Genomic DNA, 19,681 nt, shown 5'->3' with positions numbered 1-19,681 from the left:
CAAAAATGATAATAGTTAACCCTTGTCACTTGCATCAATTTCATGCCTGCAGGAATAGGAGACACAACTACATTTCTTACCAGAAATCCTGTTTCTGATTCTTAATATACAAAAAAAGTTTCCAAGAAATGCATGAGTACTGTTATAAGTTCCTAACTATAATTTTATTCACGCTAAACATAGTTATTTTTTAATAGTCTAAGACATCGTAGCTGGTTTGTTGCAGAAAAAAGAACACAATTAGCACATCTACTTATAATCAGTTATAAATAATAAGCATGATAATTAGCACTTACTGTTAACAACACTTTGCATGTTCGAAGTGCTGTAAAAATATTGTTCTTCTATGTGGTATCTAAATATTGTCTCTATCTAATATACTATAAAACTGAGCAATATAACGAAAAAAAATGTGCCCTCTAATCTATGCCTTGTATTCATGTGTGTTTGATGCAAATGGAATGAAAGGTAAATGATACACAGCTTGAAAACTTTGCTTCAATCTGCCCTAAGTCAATGTCAGAAGCAGGATTAGAACACAAGAGTTCCTTGGCTCTCGGTTCTGGATTTACTCAAGCAAAACATGAATAATAGAAACTAATAAATATTGAACCTTGTCAATTTTTATGCATGATAAAATATGATGTAAAGAAAAAGTAAATAATGTTTTCAGAAACTAAAGATACTTCATATACCACTATGAAACGCCTAAAAAGTCTTGACTACCCACTCAGCTACAACAATATATTCATGCGAGATTTGCTAACACGGAAAACTACTTCACAACTTAATAGAGTAGAAAAAAACTCAGGCTTTAGCTTATTAAATGTTTTACAGGTCAGAGTAATGTAGGAATAGACTTTATGTAACTGTGGGGACTGAATTTCTTCAGTATAAAAAGAAAGATCATTCACATTTTCTGCTTGTAAAATTTTCTAGTGAGATTTTTTACTGCTTTTAAGCAGGTGGAAAAAAAAGTCACACACTTCTAAATCTGCACAGGCTAAAAGTATTCAAAGCATCAGCTGGAAAGCATTGACTAAAGCAACACAGATGCTATAAGACTGTTAGAAATCTGTTACTACCCGTACCAATCTGCATTTCTACTTTTGGAGAAAAGGTCACTGAACCTACAGATACAATGAAACATTCCAGTATAAGAAGAATAAAAGTAAACAGTCTTTTTCAATACTATGAATATCATCATCTGGATAATATCTGTGCACCCAAAATCTTGAGATGCTCAGCCAGACATCTAGCTCCCACCCAAAACACCCTCACAAGGCGGGCAGGTGCTGAACTGCCCCCTTGCAGTGCTCCATCCCACGGAGGCCTGGTCACACCTAACTGCACAGAAATGCTGCCAAAGACAGCTTTCCCTTTGTATGTACTGTTTGATAACCCAGGAGCAGCAGCACTTACATAGGGAGAGAAATCAAGCAAAAGACAACAGAAATCTGTCTCTCTTCTCTGAGATGAACACTCTAATCAGGAGGCTGTTGCCTGCTCAGACTGGTCAGTCTGTGTTTTCACCCACACACACGTGCACATAGATAAAAGATTTTGTTTACATCCTAATACAGAACATAGCTCAAAGACATTTGAGAGAAGTTCTAGAAAGCACAATTCAGTTCTTAAAAGCACCCTTCTTGCTATTATTTTAGTTTACTCCTTGCTTACATTTTTGGTGTTGTGAATACCCAAAAGAGACTCCTGATTAAACTGGTTACCAAGTGATATTCAGCTTACCTTCTATAAGAGAGAAGTTTCTGAATGACATTTCAACATTTTTCATTCATTTGTAGGAGTTTACCATATGACCTTACATAAATATTTGAAAATATATTTTGATCAACATTTTATTTATCACTGTAACCATCAAATGGAAGAATCAAACCTTAGCTGAACTAGCATCTGTCTTTGGAGGATGCCCTGCCACTAAATTTCACAGTCTTTTGTACCTTGCTGGGATTACTGCAATGCACTAGTCACAGCATTTCCTGTTTTCTTTAAAAACTCTTATATACCTATATACATTACCTGTTTCTGCAACTGGATTCCTAAGGTTGTTTTTAACTTTTATGCTACAGACAGCTGCCAGCCTCTCTTCTTGACTGTCTGCTGCAAGCCTTGGTAGGACAATCATATCAGGGCTAAGTCCAAGCTAGTGGTTCGTGAGCTTTCAGGTAGAATACCCTTTCTCTCAATAAGGGGTGTGACATTAGCCTTGGCATCCGCTTAGATTAGAGTACAGGCAGATCAATCTCTATTTTCATCAGGATCATACTGAGCTTGCATTTGCCTGGGACAAACCATACCAGACACACCCTCACACCAGGAAAGCTAATGCAACACATCTACAGAGATGGCTTCACCATCACAGACCCCATAATTTCATACAATTGTTCACCTTTTCTAAGACAGCCTTAGTGCATAGGGCAGAAGTAAATCACCTACTCATCTACCTCTGCTACTTGTTGCAGCGTCCCTCTGCTCTAACATACTTGGACAGACTTCTTCGTCTTCTGTGATAAGTTTGTCTTCTCAAAGTTCACTTGAACATCCTCATTTTTTGGATCTTGCTGGTTTCCCAGAAAAACAAACAAACTACTAGACTGACCTTTAGGCAACCAGTATTTTATTGCTCTGAGTGTGGCAAAAGAGTAACAGGCTTCTTTGCATAAGCTGCTAGACTGTTCTCCATTAGCCAATGTATTGGGTGAGGAAGACTTCAAGGCCCATTCATTTCTGCCCCCCGTTAGGTGCCATTAATTAATAGAACTGGATCTGCTTACAGCATTGATCCTTTGAGTACAGTTCCTCAGAGCACAGCACTTAAAGCAGACAGAAAAGTTCTACTGTGAACTTATCGTGAAATAAATGCATGGCAACTCTAGAAATCTAGAAAGTCTGACAAACAGTAAATCTGTCACTGTTCACATTTTGCACACACATCATGGTTATCGATGAATATCTTTATAGCAAGATTTCAAAGCACTGTAGCTAATGCATGTATATTAAAGTTTGTGACATTCTGGAAGACAGCTGAACTTTTAAGAAGTTTTTCAGTGGAATTCTGTTCAGATGCTAGAAGAGTTGTCCATTTACAGATCAAGAAAATTCCTGCACTACTGCCGCAACCACATCTCATGCATCACTTACTGCCTTTCACAATTCATCTCTAACTCAGGCAAGTATTAGTACTGATTTTTTGTGCTTTATTAAAAAAATAAAGTTAATAAGCCATTGAACAGAAACATCATTTATAATAATTCTGTAAAATAGTTCACTAAAGATTCTCACACATAAATTACTTGAGTTTAAATCAGTATAGCTGTATTCTCTTAATCACTGTAATATAAAGTACCCATCTGACTAAGTTTTGTGCACTAAATGAAGTGAAGATTGGGCCACTGAATATATCAAAAGCCAAGAACCGCTTGTGGTAAAGTACTGGATCCTCCATTGGTACAAATTAGTGAACATAGTTTAAAGACTTCCTTTCAGGCATTTCTTAAGGTTAGGGAGCTAGAGAAGATATTGGTTTGATGGAATAGAATTAGCATGGATTCTGTCAGAAGGCAGAAAAAGCAATTTACCTGAAGAAGGTGACAAAGAACTGCACGAGATCCATGATAGTATTGTGCTGTGAGAAGGCAATCTGCAAATAAAATAAAAGTAAATTACAACATTTTTCAGAATCAACAATTGCTTTTAGGCTGGGGCTTAATGGCTCTATGGAGGACCAATTTCAAGTGTATTCCAGGTTAGTGTGCACACACCTGCATTTACCATAAAGCGAGATGAGTAAGTAAATTCTATGTCTTTGTGTTAAAATACAAACATTTATTGTTATTATGTTATTATTATTATTATCAAACAATTATTGTTTGATATAAATAATACCAAGAGCAACATTCAAAATATTTATAAACCAGACTGATACAAACCTCTTTTATAATCTCCTCAATGTATTTAGGTATCACCATTTTCCATTATAGTTACAATATTGAGACAAGATTTTAAAAATGACAAACGAAAACATCTTGTGCTTAAAATTAATATATTTAAAATATTTTAATTGCACAATTTTAAAGTGAATACATGCATTAAAAGTTGGATAAATCTGGTGCATAGCAAACCAAACTATTTCAAAGCAAATTATTTTAAAAACAAAATAAAAAAACTTTTAGATTACATTTTAAAAATCTCACCAGAACATGCATTAGTTCAACTCTTTACTAAAATTTTTCACAAAGATGTAATAATTATCTCTAAGACAGCATACACACACAGAAACACACTCACACTTGCATGGAATAGAACCTATAATTACTTTTAAAGTAATGTTAAGGATTGTATTTAATATTTCAGTCATTTCTGTAAATATCCCTAAGCCCCTGTCTTCTTCGGTCTTCACAATGTATGACTATCAAAGTGAAGATATACAGAATTTTCTACTTTGAACTGCACTAAGTGTTTATCTAGCTATATTCCTCATCTATCCAAATAATTGTTGTTTTTATAGATCTTTGTGCATTTACAATCTGATCATGACTAGTCATTAGACCCAATCACTCTGATTCCCTTTCACAGTGCATTTGCGAACTTTCAAAATGATAACTCATGATAGTCAGGAATTCTTTTTTAGCGGAAAACTATATTGTAAACTTTAGTTTCACAAGGGTGCTACCGTGCCTTGTGCCAGCTAAACACAGCCAAACCATAGGTCAGAATATGACTTCGTCTAAGCAAGGAACAGCATGAAAGTTGCATCATACCAGCAATAAGCACTGAGGGCACCATCATGCAAACACATCTCTGAAATGCACCTTCTGTTTTCTCTTCGCTATGTTACTATTGGAAGTAACATAAATAAATCTAGAATTCAGAGCACAGGAAGCAGATATTTCCAACTTCCCAGGCCATAACACCAAGAAAAGTACTAGATAAACGAATGTGAGTATGATTTAGTGTAATAAACTCCTTGAGATAAACTCTCCTCCCATTACCAGCAAATCTCATTAAAGTGTTATCATCTATCTCCTCTCTAGCGCGAGAAGGTGCATGCGTGCAGCTGAAGTAGGTTGCTGGGTTTGGACTAGGGCAAAACCTACAATCTGGCCTGGGAGCCTGTAGAAAGAAAAGGAGCTGAAGCCCATCTGGCATGGAGCAGGAGAGAGAAACAACTCTCTCAGACTCACTCTGCAAGTTTAATTGACAAATGTTTTCATATTCATTCAATGCAAGTAGAAGTTTGAAATTCTCAAAAACTGTAAGTTACTGTCATGATGAATACTGTATCAAAATCAGAGAGAGTAGAGAGTAAAAATAAGAAAAATAAGGGAGAAATTACAGAGTGGGCTAAATTGGCAAAATATCTGCTAATATCAAAGTAACCTTTACAAAGAAAAGGATAAAACCTGAGTAAAGAAGAGTTATTTGGCCCAATATGAACTGCACCCCAAATACAAACAATTCTTTAAGAATAGCTTAAGTGAAAAAAAGATCAAACTGCACTTTAAATGCAGGCAGGATTCCCTTCAAATAATATTTAGCATTCAAAGTAACTGCTGGCTTTTCCAGAACATTTGTTACAAATATCATATTTCAGAAGATGAGTTAAAATGAAGAGACAAAACATAATGCATTTTCAACACAGTTCATCTTTGATGACACTACTAAGGTGCTTTTGTTGAAGAAACATGTATATTTTGCATTACTACAATTATTTTCATTTAGGATGTCAGCATCATTTGAAAGCATCATTCAGTCTAGAAACAACTGTTGTCAAGGAAAACTCCTGCAATCAAAAATTGCATTCTGAATAAAAATCATAACCATATAAGGAAAGTTTTACATCAAGTCTTTCTAAGAAAGCTTAGTGCCTTTATTTCTCTTTTTACTCACCCAGTAAATGTGAAGTAAGAAGATTTACAACAACTTAATGATTTTATGTGGCTATCAATGATTAAATATACAACTGGCACATTTCTAAGCTCAAGATGGGATAGATGCTTTTTACAGACAGTCACAAAAGGAACATAACTTCATGATTTTATGAAATCCAGTCTTACACCTGTAAAACTTCTATCATTCAAATCACAGAAGAACTACTCAAACAAATTAGGAATTGCAATGTTCTTTTGCTGCAGTTCATGTCTGCACATCAATACGAGAACTTCTGTAAGAATTATTTTGTTTGGTTGTACAAGATATACTTAGATAATACTCATACTTTGCAGCAATGACATCATAAACACCAGGAAAATATTAAGTTCTATTCCAGAAGTAATTTTAAACTGTATCAGATATTATCTTCTTATGATTCCTAGTCCATGCTTAACAAATGAACTACAGTATTTTCAGAAAAAAACAGTACCATGCATCTTAGACTAATTTCAAAACAGAACATTAACAACAAAATTATACATATTTTAACTATGAGTCGGTCGTCCAGGTGCAAGTAAATGTCACAAATCTAAGCCTGGCCCAAAGAGCCATAATTCTAGATTTTCATCTAGATATGAATACTATTTTTTTTTCTTGTGATGACATAGAAACAAGACCAAAAAAACTCGTTCTATACAGGTTTTAACTTCTGACATAAAATAAAGACATTAGAGATGAACAGTTCTTTTGTTCATTTGTCGTTTGTAACACATTATGCCTAAGTAGCCATCACTTCCACCAAAATGTCTAATAAGCCTGTCGGTGCCACAAATATTATTTCTACCTTCTCTTACGAATGAGTATTAAGACAAAGCTGCATAGTATAAACTATTCTCTTAGACAAGAAATTTCAATTCTAATTCATATCTGCATCATTTCCTGTAGAATAGAATTACTAAGTGGCATGCGGTAAATATTCATCTATGCCAGATGACAATCTTGATCTATGAGTGAACACACAGAATTTCATGGATAAAATTAGCTCCCTAGAAAAAACGAGGAACAATTACATCTCTGCTTTAAACAGCCTAGCACCGAAAAATGGAAGTACAATTACTTATAGTACTATAATACAGCACGCACAATATGATTTCAGGTATAGATGCTAATACTTGCATTCATCAGTACCAGGCTTTTAAAAGAGAATTTAGAACTAGACATCGACATAGATATGGCAGACATAGCTATGGCTACAGATACAGATATATTTAGCTAACTGTCCTTTGTGATCTATTGCACGCTTTGAAGGAAGGTTACAGATAGTCATCTGTTATAAATGTTATTGAACAGTTTCCTCACCCACAGAGAAACTACTAGAAAAACTGTCATTAGCTACAACAGTTCAAGTTCCTTGTTTGACCAGGGTTAAAAGCTTTCAGTGGTGGAGACTTGTGGCTCAGTCACTGGTGATGACTTTATGATCCAATACTGTTATAGACCAATTGTTGTTTTGCAACATGACTTACAAGGTTTTGCTGAAAACTACCAAATGCTTATTTTTCTTAAATCCTTTGCTACTGACTGCAAAGAAAAATAAAGAAATTAAACATATATTCTAAGGTAAATTAGAAATTACCATTTTCATAATAAAAAGGTCCAAAACTGTACCCCAAATATCACAGAACCATATTCAGAGAGCTTCAAGATATGCAACAAAATTGTTAATATGATTTTGTAACACTGCCTCAATTTTATTTTCCTTAGCAACTACTTATATTATTGGAATATCCACTGAACACAAATAATGCCATGTGACTTGTACCTGACCAAAAGCTTTGTCATTTGCTGCTTAAAGCCCCACCCACTAATAGCTGATTATAACATTATCAAACTGTAACGAATGCTGGAAAAAAATTACAGTGCTTATAAATTCCCATCTTTCCTACTCCAGTAGGACAAAGTCCAAACTCAGCACCTGGTTCACAACAAACTAAAAGTTGTGTGGGCTTTCCTCAAAGGTTTGCGGGAAAAAAAACGTGACACAGCTCCATCAAGAATGAAAGCTGCCCTATTATTAGAGTATGTGTACCTTGAACAGCCTGCCATGGACAAACATGAATTTTTGTAGGGTAGTTTGGAAAGTTCTAATGGTAGCAGTACTCTAGCTATGAGGATCTATTTTAAAATGACAGAGTTGTAGGCATCAATATCTTTACAAGATAAAAAGGAGTCAAGTTCTCGAGCATGCAAGCTCTTCTTGATGCTCAGAATAGAAGGGGTGGACTTCAAAGCAAAATAGTATTTGGGAAGACTGCTCAGAGTTTAATCAAATAAGTAAATTAGATCATATAAAAGACTTTTCTTGTGTGGAGTAGAGGGGATAACAGGTGAGGGAAGGAGAAGAGTTGATAAGGTAGGTGTGGCGGACAGATGAATGAATTTTTTTTGCCTTAAACATTTCTTGGTGCATGGGGTGCAGGCAGGCCATAACCCCGAACAAGCCATCTGTCCCTGGCGGAAACAGGACTGGGCTGCTGCGACCCCCGAGATGGTCTCCCTGCGACCACCCAGAACACACCGAGCCTGCACTGAACGAGACCGCAATCGGGCAGAGACTTTGGGATCTGGACTGTAAATTATTGTCCGTTTTTAGCACAACTTCTATAAAACCTGCTTGGCATGAGTGGCTAAATTTGCTGAAGCCTTAGGCCGCACTCCCTAGTACAGTGAGAAAGGGCCCAGAGCTGCTGCAGGTGGGAATGATAAGGGCGTTACCAGCAATTTGCATTCCTGTGCACTGCTGAAACGGTGCTAATTGCTGGAGTTACCACCTCTTTGTCAAGACCTTGAGAGATGATGGTGGGACCCGAGGAAAGAAGACACACCTATAGGAAGGAAGACACACCTGTCTGCAGAAACTGCAACAGAAAAGATAAGGGAGAAAAGAAACAGCCTGCCTAGGAACAACGATGAGATCCAATAAGGAGCAGGAGACCCCAGACTCAAAAATTACTATTGGTCTGAACTACCACGTGGGGGGGTGGGAAACTTAATTTGAAAAAGCTATAATTGCCCAGGGATCTCTTTGTTCAGGGTCCCTCTTTGGAGGTACCCAACTCGAGCTGTAACCACTGCACGCGTGTCATTCCGAGCTAACCTAGGGTCGGACCCAACTCGAGTTGTAATTACTGCACGCGCACCACCAAAACTTACACCCAGGGTGAAGAGGACCCACCTACCACCAGACGGGAGCCCCCCCACTGCCGAGACTCCCAAAGGAAGAGGACCAACAGGACGCCGCTGGATCCACGGGTGGTGATATCTTTCTCTCTCTCTCTCTCTCTTTCCCCCTCTCTTTTGTTGAATGTTGGTAAGATCTGTTTTTGTCTAGCTAGTTGCAGTATTCGCCATTGAATTATCCTATTTGACCACATGCCTTATCTTTGTGTTAATAAATCTTAAAACCGGTTGGCTGGTGTCGTTTCACCTTAATTCAGTCCAAGGGCATCACGAACTTGGTCGTTTGGCCCCAAGGGGAGGGAGGTCGTCCTGAACGACTCCTTTCGGGCCGCGACATAATTGGCGTAGTCGGCAGGATGCCCTTGAGATACTGAACCTACCAGAAGGGACCAGGGCCCTTAGCGTGGCCCCTTCCTTGGGAAGTGCCTGCCAGGAGCGGGGACAGAGGATCTTGTTGTAAAGATCCACACTGGGTACGTGAACCCACAGTAGGCTGAATAATTTGGAGTACAGAGGATCTTGTTGTAAAGATCCACACTGGGTACGTGAACCCACAGTAGGCTGAATAATTTGGAGTACAGAGGATCTTGTTGTAAAGATCCACACTGGGTACGTGAACCCACAGTAGGCTGAATAATTTGGAGTACAGAGGATCTTGTTGTAAAGATCCACACTGGGTACGTGAACCCACAGTAGGCTGAATAATTTGGAGTAGTCTCCTTTTGTGTTGTGTGATAGTTGTTGTCGGGATCGATTTGAGGATCCGACAATGGAGGATAATCCTCTCTTTGAAAAATTGAAGGGCTATAAAGCCCTGCCCTCTCTTCCTGGCATGGCTTGGGCCCAAAACAATTGGCATGACTCAAAGGCGGTGGCAGATAGGATCACTCTTTTGGCAAAGGAACGAAAACTACAAACCGGGAAAGGAAAAGCAACAGTTTGTGCTGTTTTAGGGGCGGCACTAATTGCTGCCCAGAGGGAGAGGCAAGGTGATAAAGAGACAATTGAGTCTTTGCAAGAACAGGTGAGAAACTTGCAAAGTCAACTTGCTGCTGAGCGCAACCATACTCAGCGACTTCAAACAATCTTATCGGACTCATTAGACCGAGAGAGAATCCTGCGGTCTGAACTGGAAGAAAACAGGCGGGGGTTTGATGATAGTGAACTGGGATTCTCGAATTTGGCAAAACTAGACGGAAAACAGGCATCTGATCTAAAATCCATATATCCAATTAAAGAATTAGAAGAGAGCAGGAACCTCTTTTATCCTGGAGATGGGAACGTAGTAATGAGACCCTTGATTAAAACTGAAACCATTGATAATGGTCAAGGGGGTATTCAACAACATACCACGCGTATTATCCCCTATTCCCCTCAGGACTTGGCTAAAATACAGGAAAAATACTCCCGGGGCTCCCGGGAAACTGAAACTGAGTATGTGTGGAGAGTCTCCCTCACTGGGGGGGATCGCATTCTGCTGAGCGAAGATGAGGCTAGAGGATATTGGGGACCCGGAGTCTTCCTAACCACAAATGATAATAGGGAACCATGGTCCTTGACCCAGAGGGTAGCCTACTGGGCAGGAGGATTAGACCCAATGGAAAGAGGAGACCCTTTTTCTATTAAAACACCCACAGCGGGCCACATTCTGGAAAGCGTGCAGAAAACTGCTTGCCTCCAATTGATGCATGACCGTTTGCTGCTTCCGCAGCAGCCCTCCCCTATGCAGTGTGTGGCAGACCCCGAGAGGTTACATCCTCTGATCAGGGGACTTCCTGATGCTTTAAAGCTTTATGCTGTTCAGCTGCAAGACCGATTACGAACTCCTCGACCGAGGCGAAGGGGAGGCTCCCCTGACATGACCTGGGGGGAAGTGGCACAGGAACTAATTAATTACGGAAGGCGTATGGGATTCACTGGCCAGGGGGAAACAAAGCATAAAGCAGAAATAAGAAGAGTTGAGGAAAGTGGGAGGCAATATAAATCACTGCAACACCCACATCCTGGGAAAATGGTACGGGTGTCGGATAGCAGGAGACAATTATTATGGGCAGAAGGCATTTCAAAGGGAATTCCCAGAGAAGTCATGGATAGGTTACCAACTCCCAACCTGGAAAGTTTGGTAAGAAGTTGGGACAGGATAAGGGGAACCCCATATTCCTCAAATCCCAAAGACCCTGCTCCCTTATCCCAAGAACCTAGAGTAGTAACCCCGTCTGCACCGCAGGAAATTGATGTGGTTGATTTTAAACCCTCGGAGTCGGGAAACCCCCTGAGCCGTCCCTTTTAAGTGAGCCGGGGGATGGCCAGTGGGTCCACTTAAGGAGGCTCACAGAAAACAGCAGAGGAGACTTGTTGATAACTTTCCCACTAGGGCCCTTTAAAACTCCAGTTACTTTCTTAGTAGACACTGGGGCCCAGATATCAGCTCTTCGGAAGGATATTGCTGATAACAATGGGATAGTGGCTGATAAGAAACCGATCTGGGTCACTGATGTTTTTGGCAATTCTAAGCCACAACCGACAGCCCGAATTAAATGCTGGCTGCCAGGTGATGAATCTCCAGTTGAAACCACAATGATACTAGGAGATTTGCCAACAAATATTATGGGACTTGACCTACTAAAAGGCCGTGCCTGGGTAGACTCGGGAGGAAAAGAATGGACGTTTGGCCTCCCTGTAGCCTCGATGAGGCTGCTTCAGTCAGCACCCGCACTTCCTCCCTCAAAAATAACCAATGTCAAACCCTATGCTCTGCCATTAGGAGCAAGGGAGGGAATTGCCCCTGTAATAACTGAATTACGAGAACAGGGGATAATTATTCCCACTCACTCACCTTATAACTCCCCTGTATGGCCAGTCCGTAAACCAAACGGAAAGTGGAGACTGACAATTGATTATCGGCGTCTGAATGCCAATACAGGTCCTTTAACAGCTGCTGTGCCTAATATAGCTGAACTGATTGCAACTATACGGGAGCAAGCCCATCAAATTTTAGCAACCATCGATGTTAAAGACATGTTTTTTATGGTCCCCTTGCAGGAAATAGATAGAGATCGTTTTGCTTTTACATGGGAGGGTATGCAATTCACTTTTACACGTCTCCCCCAGGGATACCGCCACTCACCAACCATTGCCCACTACGCACTGGCACAAGAGCTTGCTCAAATCACGCCTGAAAAAGGGGTCAAAGTATATCAATATATTGATGATATATTGGTTGGCGGCTCTGATGCCACTGCGGTGGGAAAAACCCAATCTGAAATAATTAGCCATTTGGAAAGTTTAGGACTCCAAATTCCGACAGAAAAGATACAGCCTCCCTCTTCTGAGGTGAAATTCCTAGGCATTTGGTGGAGGGGAGGAGCAGTATGTATTCCCCCTGAGACTTTAACCTCCCTTGAACAAGTAAAGATGCCTGGAAATAAGAAGGAATTACAACATGCCCTAGGCCTGCTGGTATTTTGGAGAAAACACATTCCAGATTTTTCCATCATAGCACGTCCTTTATATGATTTGATACGCAAAAAGGCTACCTGGAATTGGACCCCAATTCATGAGGAAGCCTTAGAATTGTTAATCTTTGAGGCTGGGGTTTATCAAGCCTTAGGGCCAATACACCCAACAGATCCACTCCATATTGAGTGGGGTTTTGCAATTCATGGATTATCTATACATATGTGGCAACGTGGGCCTGAAGGTCCGACTCGCCCCGTAGGTTTTTACTCACGCAGTTTCAAAGATGCAGAGAAGCGATACTCTGCCTGGGAGAAGGGCCTCTTTGTAGTTAGCCTGGCTTTGCAAGAAGCTGAAAGGGTCATACGACAGCAATCGATTATTTTAAGAGGACCCTTTAAGGTCTTGAAGCCAATATTAGCTGGAACTCCACCTCCTATGGGGGTTGCACAACGAGAAACAGTAAGGAAGTGGTATGCGCAGTTAGATCACTACTACCATACACACAAGGTAGAAGAGGGTACACCTAAGATGCTTCAAATACAGGATGCACCTCCTGATCACCCAGATCAGGAACCTCCTCCTTCTGTTATAAAACCTGCTCCTCCTTTTGAATCCCAACTAAAAAATGTATGGTTTACTGACGCCTCCTCTAAAAGAGAAGGTAAGGTCTGGAAATACCGAGCAGTAGCATTGCATGTTGATTCAGGAGACCGGATAGTAACGGAAGGGGAGGGGAGTGCTCAGGTAGGAGAGTTGATAGCAGTTTGGAGTGTGATAAAGCGAGAAGCAGAAAACACAGAACCAGTGTTCATTTACACCGATTCATATGCTGTGTTCAAGGGATGTACTGAATGGCTCCCATTCTGGGAGCAAAACCAGTGGGAAGTTAATCGAATACCAGTGTGGCAACGAGAGAAATGGGAAGAAATTCTCAGCATTGCCAAACAGAAATCTTTCCTAGTAGGATGGGTAGCTGCACACCAAACAGGAAACCACCCCGCTCACCTTTTGAATAACCAAGTAGATTCGCTAACCCGCCTAGCTACATTAGCAGCAGAAGCAGAAGGGGAAAAATGGGAACATCTGTTAGAATGGTTGCATGTTAAACGAGACCATTCTGGAAGTAAAGACCTTTATAAAGAGGCAGTCAGCAGGGGATGGTCTGTGACCAGGGAGCTATGTAACACTGTTATCTCAGCATGCGGCCTATGCCGTACACGATTAGAAGGACATAACCCTCTCAAGGACCAACCCCTACACTTAAGAGACAATAAGGGGCTGTGGGACACTTGGCAAATAGACTACATCGGCCCTTTTCGCCTCTCAGAAGGGAAAAGGCATGTATTGGTAGGAGTCGAGGTAATTTCAGGATTAACCCAAGCTGAAGCTGTCCCGCGAGCAACAGGGGAGTATACAGTAAACAGTCTGAAATCATGGTTTAGTTGTTTTCCTAAACCCCGAGTTATCCAATCAGATAACGGTAGCCACTTTACTGCCGGAGTAGTCCAAGAATGGGCACGAGAGGAAGGGATACAATGGATTTTCCATACCCCATATTATCCCCAGGCAAACGGTATTGTAGAACGTACAAACGGACTCTTAAAACGAACCCTAAGACCACACAATCCTGGATGGGCGCGACGAATATCTGATGCAGTAACTAAGGTCAATGGACGATGGGGAGTAAATGGCTGCCCCAGACTCACTGCTTTTTGCCCTAATCCTCCATCCCTCTTACCTGGGACTACGGAGAATAAGAAACCAAGGAATCCCTTGTATTACCCGGGACAACCGGTTCTGGTGGACTTACCCACTGTGGGACAAATACCTCTAGTACTGAAAGCTTCAAAAAATCTGTATGCATGGGTAGCTACTGATGCCCATGGGAAAGATCACAGAATCCATACCAGGTGGATCCTCCCTTCCTTTTAGGTCAACAATGTCAAAGTGTGGTCGGGCTGTGAGGTCCGAACCTGATTCCCTTCCCTTTACAGGACCAAGAGAAGAAAAGGAAGAGGGCACTAGGGAAGAAGACTTGTCTTATGTTGAGCCTGAGTGTCCTCGACGGGTACTACCTGTGGTAGTTATAATAGTTATTTTTATCATTTTTTTTTTGTAATTGTGTGCTGCGATCATAATTAGCTTTATTGTTGAAAACACAACAGCCAAGAATGGCATTCTTGACCTATGTTGGAAAGATATTTCTTGTCTTAATATGCTTATATGTGCTATGGCAAACCTACCACCAGAATCAGGATTACACCCAAGGTAAAAATAAGCGAACTTTATCAATCCAAGCCACCCATGGTTTGGAGGATAACTTAATCCTAGCCTTGGTAAAGGGGTTTGCAACTTCCCTAAATGAATCTAGTATTACTGCCTGCTTGCCTATACCTAAATCTGTAGAAGACCCCCTTCCCATGGGTATTCTTCCCACAGACATAGCAGGCAGTCTCCTGAGACTGTGGAATACCCGGGGTATCCTTGAAATAGTGAATCCTTATTCCCCAGATAGAAGGCGAGTTCCCGTGAAATTTGATCAACCGTTTAATTTTTCCACCATCAATCGCACAAACTGTACATATTACGAAAGAGGTTTAAACGTAACTTTCACCTGCAATATGATCCCGTGGGGAACTACAGATTTACAACCTTGGGGGCGAGCAACTAATGTCCTACAGTATAATCAACCAATAAATACAACCTGGTGCATTCAATGGAACAGAGGGCAAGATTGTCCCAAGAGGGAAAAGCCCAAGAGTAATTGTGCCTGGTTTGGATTAGACTATCGGGGTTTCACGCCATTCGAACCAGGACTCTCTTTTGCCCCAGTATCAAACAAGTCAGCGTTGTGGTCTTGCCAAAATGTAATAAATTGCTCTAACTGGAAACAATATGATTGGGTTGAATACTATTGGCCAGTTTATATCACCTTAAAAATGGGCTGTTTGTGCCGAAATCACAGCATAGCATACAAATCAGTGAGTGAAAATTTTGCACCTCCTAATGACTGTCATGTTGCCTCTGGTGACGCTCCGGCTGGTTTGATCTGGGCCTGCAGTGATGGTAATATGTATACTTCTTTATGGGCTGGGCTACCTGACCTCCAATGTACCTTGGGACTCCCAACATTATGTCCTGTGTGGAAACGGACTCCTATCCGACCCCACTGGATATCCCGCATGAAACGGGCAAAAATAACACTGGACGGAGATGTAGAAGGGTGGCAAGACCCAGGGGTAGCCACCCGCATAGCCTGGGGAATGGAAGGATTCTGGGGCTTTGGGTCTGCTACCACGCGAACGCGAATATGGTTAAGTAAGTTAGCTTATCAAGTAGGAAAACTAGCTAATGCTACTGAAGCTAGTATACAGTTGCTTAATCAGCAACTGCAAGCCACATCAAAAATGGCTCTTCAAAACCGCATGGCACTAGACTTGATGATGGTACATCAAAATGGGCTTTGTGGTTACTTAAACCTCTCCAGTACTGATTGCTGTATCTATATCCCTAATGTTACACTGGACCTTAATGACCAACTAGAAAGGATACGACAAGTGGCAAAAGACACCCGTGAGCTCCAAGAATCAATGAATTCTAATTGGCTTTCAAAAATATTTAGTTGGTTTGGACTCAGTGTCACTGGTTGGATTCAAAGTTTGATACAATATGTGATAATGTTTATTGCAGTTGTGATTATCGTAAGCATAGCAATATCCTGTGTAAAATCAACTATAATAAAAACTGTTAACATACGAATGGTCCAACTGACTAATTATGCTCCCCTACCAAAGGAGGAGGACGAGGAGGGCCTAATCGATGTCCCTAAGGCTGAAATAGCAATTTAAGACCAGGCTGAGGAACCTTTTTAACTCACGGGGTGGAGTGCATGGTTACACACGGAAGAATGGCGAGGAGATAGGCAATAGAGATCAGGACAACTATAATCCAGATATTTTTTGTAAAGAAACCATAGGAGGTACTCTGTGATTTGCTATAATGATATGTTTATCTATTCTGTAAAACTGGTCCTGGTGACCCACCGGAACTTAGTGGGTAGAAAACAATAAAACGCGTCAGGTGACTAGAGTACCCAGGCTCAAACCACGCATGCGCCACAACGGCCATCAGCCTTGGCATCAACCACGAGGGCCGCAGTCAACAATCCCCAACCATCCTTGCGACGCTGGAGCCCTGAGGATAACAGAAAGAGGTACCCCCCACACACGCCCCGTCACAACTTGGACGACAGATACATCGGTGGATTATACTAGAAGAATGGAAAAGAAGATGTTATACACAGCTATGTTAGTTCATGTTGCAGTACTTGTTCTTTGGCTATTGCTGTAACTGTTCTTTTAATATGCCCTTGTTTGCCTCACAATTGTCATTGTAAAGGATCACCTTTCTCCAATGACTCCCCAGAGCCATAGGCAAATCCTCAAACTTTTCCTGGGACACATTTTGGTGTGGTTATTTTTAGATATGTTATTGTTAGCTTTAGATATGTTAAGATATTGTTCTTTAGATATGTTATTGTCAAAAGAAGTTATTGTTCAGAAAATTGATTAGTTTTGGACATATTATTGTTAAAAGTAGATATTCTTAATAATTGTTCATGACTACTGTGCGCACTTCTACTATTTCTATACTTCTTTCTGATCTCTCTCTCTGTCTCATATCACCACTGTGGATGAAGGCCATGAAGACTTCAGGAAGGAGACGTACCAATCAATGTTTAAGTCATGGGGTGGTGTGGCGGACAGATGAATGAATTTTTTTTGCCTTAAACATTTCTTGGTGCATGGGGTGCAGGCAGGCCATAACCCCGAACAAGCCATCTGTCCCTGGCGGAAACAGGACTGGGCTGCTGCGACCCCCGAGATGGTCTCCCTGCGACCACCCAGAACACACCGAGCCTGCACTGAACGAGACCGCAATCGGGCAGAGACTTTGGGATCTGGACTGTAAATTATTGTCCGTTTTTAGCACAACTTCTATAAAACCTGCTTGGCATGAGTGGCTAAATTTGCTGAAGCCTTAGGCCGCACTCCCTAGTACAGTGAGAAAGGGCCCAGAGCTGCTGCAGGTGGGAATGATAAGGGCGTTACCAGCAATTTGCATTCCTGTGCACTGCTGAAACGGTGCTAATTGCTGGAGTTACCACCTCTTTGTCAAGACCTTGAGAGATGATGGTGGGACCCGAGGAAAGAAGACACACCTATAGGAAGGAAGACACACCTGTCTGCAGAAACTGCAACAGAAAAGATAAGGGAGAAAAGAAACAGCCTGCCTAGGAACAACGATGAGATCCAATAAGGAGCAGGAGACCCCAGACTCAAAAATTACTATTGGTCTGAACTACCACGTGGGGGGGTGGGAAACTTAATTTGAAAAAGCTATAATTGCCCAGGGATCTCTTTGTTCAGGGTCCCTCTTTGGAGGTACCCAACTCGAGCTGTAACCACTGCACGCGTGTCATTCCGAGCTAACCTAGGGTCGGACCCAACTCGAGTTGTAATTACTGCACGCGCACCACCAAAACTTACACCCAGGGTGAAGAGGACCCACCTACCACCAGACGGGAGCCCCCCCACTGCCGAGACTCCCAAAGGAAGAGGACCAACAGGACGCCGCTGGATCCACGGGTGGTGATATCTTTCTCTCTCTCTCTCTCTCTTTCCCCCTCTCTTTTGTTGAATGTTGGTAAGATCTGTTTTTGTCTAGCTAGTTGCAGTATTCGCCATTGAATTATCCTATTTGACCACATGCCTTATCTTTGTGTTAATAAATCTTAAAACCGGTTGGCTGGTGTCGTTTCACCTTAATTCAGTCCAAGGGCATCACGAACTTGGTCGTTTGGCCCCAAGGGGAGGGAGGTCGTCCTGAACGACTCCTTTCGGGCCGCGACAGTAGGTAAGGTGCAAGGAAAAGAGATGGATGGTTTACAACCTGTGAAACAGGAAAAGATAAGTGTGTGCAAGGAAATCATAAAATGCCATAAAACCGGTACACCTATTAAAATCATAGCTTTTTGTATCCAGTAAAGTTATGAATTTAGTCTCAAGGTTCTTCTTGAAGGTGAAGGAATTTTGTAGGCAACTTCTGAGGATAGGGACTGAGAAGTAAGAACTGAAGTGACTGCTTTATGAAAAATGCTCTATAATTAAACTCTGTGCAATTGCTTTCAATGTAGATTTAGCTTTGAAGTCTCATCCTTCTGTAACAGACATGAAGAAGGGCTTGTGTGTCTGAAAGTTTGTCTAACTTTTCCAGTTATCCAGCTGGCTTAATAAACGATACAAACCTCTAACTACTACCCTCATCTTGACATTTTAACTTCCAGCATATTGTTATCAGACATGCTTTTTCTATCAATTTTTCTGCCTGGGTTTTTACCTGGATCATGAATTAAAATCCTCATATTTTAATTTGCATGCATAGTCTTACAGTGCACTATGTTTGTATTCCATTAAATCAGAGTAATAGCAAATGTATATACAATAATAAAGGTAGATAGATACACTCTGAAATTCAGCCATAAGAGCTCAAAGATAGTGTAAAGAGCTTACAAAGGAAGATGTGTTTTATATATGTTACAGCTCATAGTCTTAAAAGATAAAAAGCTACATGAAGAAAAGGCTGATGGGCAATGACTGAGCTGTGGTGATTGTTTCAACAAGTACCGCTGATGTGGCTGTCTTTTGTCTCTGCCAGGTTCAGGCCTTTGAAAAAAGCTGTATGTTTCTAAAGAACCCTTAAGAAGCCCTTAAGAACTTTACATCAGGTGAACATAATCAGAGAACAAGGCATTGGGAACCCTGATATGTCTCTTACAGGAGGATTCAAGAGCCAGCTATCTTGGAGATGTGCCCTGCTGGGGAAATCTGGTGGTGAATTATGGAGATAATTTATTTCTTTGAAGTTCTCAGAGTCATGCAAAAATAGCAGAATATGCCAGAGAGCACTGCATATGAGGATGCATCGCAACTAACATTTTATTATATGGTATTTCTTAATTTTTTACAAAGTTTTGGTTATGTGCTTGATGTAGGAAACACGACACTGAGTAATGATGTTTGGAATATGG

At 41.0% G+C, this 19,681-nt stretch overlaps 2 protein-coding genes across 6 annotated transcripts in view; one reads left to right on the top strand and one right to left on the bottom strand.

Moving 5' to 3' along the window:
* ATRNL1 (attractin like 1) overlaps positions 1–19,681 on the bottom strand; it is a 567,608-nt gene that overhangs the window by 253,173 nt on the left and 294,754 nt on the right. For all 5 annotated transcript variants that reach the window (XM_026096163.2, XM_026096166.2, XM_064514272.1 and 2 more), the window contains exon 26: positions 3,600–3,661. In XM_026096163.2, the coding sequence (XP_025951948.1) occupies positions 3,600–3,661 (62 nt within the window). The remainder of the gene's footprint in view (positions 1–3,599; positions 3,662–19,681) is intronic.
* LOC135328743 (uncharacterized) lies at positions 8,315–18,382 on the top strand. Its single transcript, XM_064514271.1, has 2 exons — positions 8,315–9,204; positions 14,586–18,382. Exon 2 carries the CDS (start codon positions 14,763–14,765, stop codon positions 16,437–16,439), a length of 1,677 nt encoding a protein of 558 aa, XP_064370341.1. The 5' UTR covers positions 8,315–9,204; positions 14,586–14,762; the 3' UTR covers positions 16,440–18,382.

Source organism: Dromaius novaehollandiae, chromosome 6 (assembly GCF_036370855.1).
Source record: "Dromaius novaehollandiae isolate bDroNov1 chromosome 6, bDroNov1.hap1, whole genome shotgun sequence".
Lineage (NCBI taxonomy): Eukaryota > Metazoa > Chordata > Aves > Casuariiformes > Dromaiidae > Dromaius > Dromaius novaehollandiae.
Note: the sequence above shows the minus strand (reverse complement) of the source record. Positions and strands in the feature narration are given on the sequence as shown.